Source organism: Colius striatus, chromosome 9, assembly GCF_028858725.1.
Source record: "Colius striatus isolate bColStr4 chromosome 9, bColStr4.1.hap1, whole genome shotgun sequence".
Classification (NCBI taxonomy): Eukaryota; Metazoa; Chordata; class Aves; order Coliiformes; family Coliidae; genus Colius; species Colius striatus.
This window is the reverse complement of record NC_084767.1, coordinates 10,525,835-10,528,303: the sequence shown is the minus strand read 5'-3', so window position 1 is coordinate 10,528,303 and position 2,469 is coordinate 10,525,835. Positions and strand designations below refer to the sequence as shown.

Here is a 2,469-nt window from a genome sequence, read left to right as displayed (position 1 = left end):
TCCCCGCCGCCCCGGGCCCCGACGGCGCCCCCGCCGCCCCGCCTCCCCCACCGCCCCCCCCCCACCCTCCGCCGCGCCGACCCATTGTTCGTGCGCCCCAGTGATGTCACCGCGGCGGCGGCGGCGGCCCCCGCGGCCGGGCGCGAGGCCGGTGCCGAGCGGCGGGAGCCAATGGGAGCGCAGAGGCTGGGCGGCGGCGGCCAATGGCGGCGGCGGGGGCGCACGCGGCGCGGGGCGCGCGGCGGCCCCGAGGAGATGACGGGGCGGCAGCCGGGGCGGCGCGCGCGCTCCGCAAAGTTTCCGCGCGGCGCACGGCGGGGCCGGCCGGGCCCGCGGCGCGCGGCGCAGCGGCGGCGCCTTTATAGCGGCGGCGGCGGCGGCGGCGGACGGCGAGCATGGATCCGCCGGCGGGCGCGCAGGGCCAGCACCAGCACGAGCCCATCAGCTTCGGCATCGACCAGATCCTCAACGGCCCCGAGCAGGACAGCGCTCCCCCGCCGCCCCCCCGGGGCCCCGACGGCGCGACCTTCCTGGGCGGCCCCGGCGGCGGCCGCGGCGGCGCGCCCTACCCGGCGCTGCCGGCCCCCTTCCCCGCCATCGCCGCGCCCTTCGAGGACTCTGGATCTTACAGTGTGAACCTCAGCCTGGCCCCGGCCGGCGTGATCCGGGTGCCGGCGCACAGGCCCATCCCCGGGGCCGTGCCGCCGCCCATCTCCAGCGCCATCCCGGCCATGCCCGCCGTGCCCAGCCTGGGCGGCCTCAACTTCCCCTGGATGGAGAGCAGCAGGCGCTTCGTCAAGGACAGGTTCACAGGTAAGGCGCCGGGGCGGAGCGGGCGAGCCGCGCCGCGCCCCCGCAACCCTCCCCACCTCTCCTCGGCAACGAGCGGGACGTTCGTATAAAAAAATAACAAACGAAATAACGATAGCAATAGTAATAAGAATATAAACGAAGCCCGGACGCTTCCCCCCGCCCTCGCCGCGCTCGCAGCGATCCGAAGCATCGCTCTGCTCTCGGGAGAGCGCGCGTCCCCTCGGCGAAACGTGGCAGCGGGAACTCGGGGAGACACACTCCCTGTGGGGGCGGCGGGCGGCCGGCGGCCAGAGGCGCGGCCCCGGGGGGGCGGCCGGCCGGCACCGTGCGGGGCGCGGGGCTGACCCCTGTGCTTCCCACCCGGGCAGCGGCGGCGGCGCTGACGCCCTTCACGGTGACACGGCGGATCGGGCATCCCTACCAGAACCGGACTCCGCCGAAGCGCAAGAAGCCGCGGACGTCTTTCTCCCGGGTGCAGATCTGCGAGCTGGAGAAGCGCTTCCACCGGCAGAAGTACCTGGCCTCGGCCGAGCGCGCTGCCCTCGCCAAGTCCCTCAAGATGACGGACGCCCAGGTGAAGACCTGGTTCCAAAACCGGCGAACCAAGTGGCGGTGAGTCCCGCGCCCCCGGTCGGCTCCGTCCCGCCACCGCTGCCCCTGGCGAAGCCCCCCACCCGCCGCCCCCGGGCAGCCCCGGCTCGGGCCGGGATGTCACTCCTCACCAGCTCCCGGCAGCGACACGACTCGGGGCGAATGGTTTATTATTCTATTATTATTATTCTTGTTTATTCTTAGATTTAGTTTTTTTCAAAAGTCTCCCATTCGTAAAAAAGAGGGATTATTCGTAAAAAAGGGGAATTATTGGAAAAAAACGAGGGATTATTCAAAAACGAGGGATTATTTGAAAATAGGGGATCGTTCGAAGACGGGAAATTATTCGGAAAAAGGGGAGAATATCGGAAAAACGGGGGAATATCGGGGAAACGAGGGGACATTCGGAAACGGGGTGTTCGTGGGACACGGCGGGTTTGCGTCCGGATTGCCTCCTCTCCGGGCCGAGCGGCTGCCGCCCGCCCGGCGCTGCCCGGCGCGGGTCGGACGCGGGTGCTGCCCCACCGCCCAACCCGCCTCGCCGGCCGCCCCGTGCCTGCTCCCGGGACACGGCCCGGCGGGGCGTCCCGGGGCGTCCCGGGGCGCGGGCTGAGCGTGTCCCTCGGCAGGCGGCAGACGGCGGAGGAGCGGGAGGCCGAGCGGCAGCAGGCGAGCCGGCTGATGCTGCAGCTGCAGCACGACGCCTTCCAGAAGTCGCTGAACGAGTCGATCCAGCCCGACCCGCTGTGCCTGCACAACTCGTCGCTGTTCGCGCTGCAGAACCTGCAGCCCTGGGAGGAAGAGAGCGCCAAGATCCCCCCTGTCACCTCCCTCGTCTGAGCCCTGCGGCCCGGGCACGCAGCGGACTCGCCCGCGGAGCTCGGCCGGCGGCTGCCCCCAGACGGGGCGGGCGCGGAGGCGGCGAGCGGTGCCCGCGGGGCCGGAGCCAGGGGCCGGGGCCCGAGGCCGCCGCGGCGCTTCCCCGACGCCGGCGCGGAGCGGAGCCGCCGGGCGCTGCCGTCGCGGGGCCCCGCGCTCCGCTTGTATATTCGTGTCGATGTTCCA

The 2,469-nt window shown here is 72.0% G+C and overlaps 1 protein-coding gene across 1 annotated transcript; it reads left to right on the top strand.

Annotated features, from left to right (window-relative positions):
- Nucleotides 1–395: 395 nt before the first annotated feature.
- Nucleotides 396–2,244, top strand: TLX3 (T cell leukemia homeobox 3). The gene is made up of 3 exons (XM_062002800.1): nt 396–813; nt 1,182–1,425; nt 2,034–2,244. The coding sequence occupies exons 1-3, from the start codon at nt 396–398 to the stop codon at nt 2,242–2,244; spliced, it is 873 nt and encodes a 290-aa protein (XP_061858784.1).
- The last annotated feature ends 225 nt before the right edge of the window (nt 2,245–2,469 follow it).

Excerpts from the sequence above, each read along its gene's own strand:
- TLX3 (XM_062002800.1), top strand. The coding sequence starts at position 396 with ATGGATCCGCCGGCGGGCGCGCAGGGCCAGCACCAGCACGAGCCCATC. Across the intron at positions 814-1,181 it reads CGTCAAGGACAGGTTCACAG|CGGCGGCGGCGCTGACGCCC; the intron begins GTAAGGCGCCGG and ends CCACCCGGGCAG. Across the intron at positions 1,426-2,033 it reads AACCGGCGAACCAAGTGGCG|GCGGCAGACGGCGGAGGAGC; the intron begins GTGAGTCCCGCG and ends GTCCCTCGGCAG.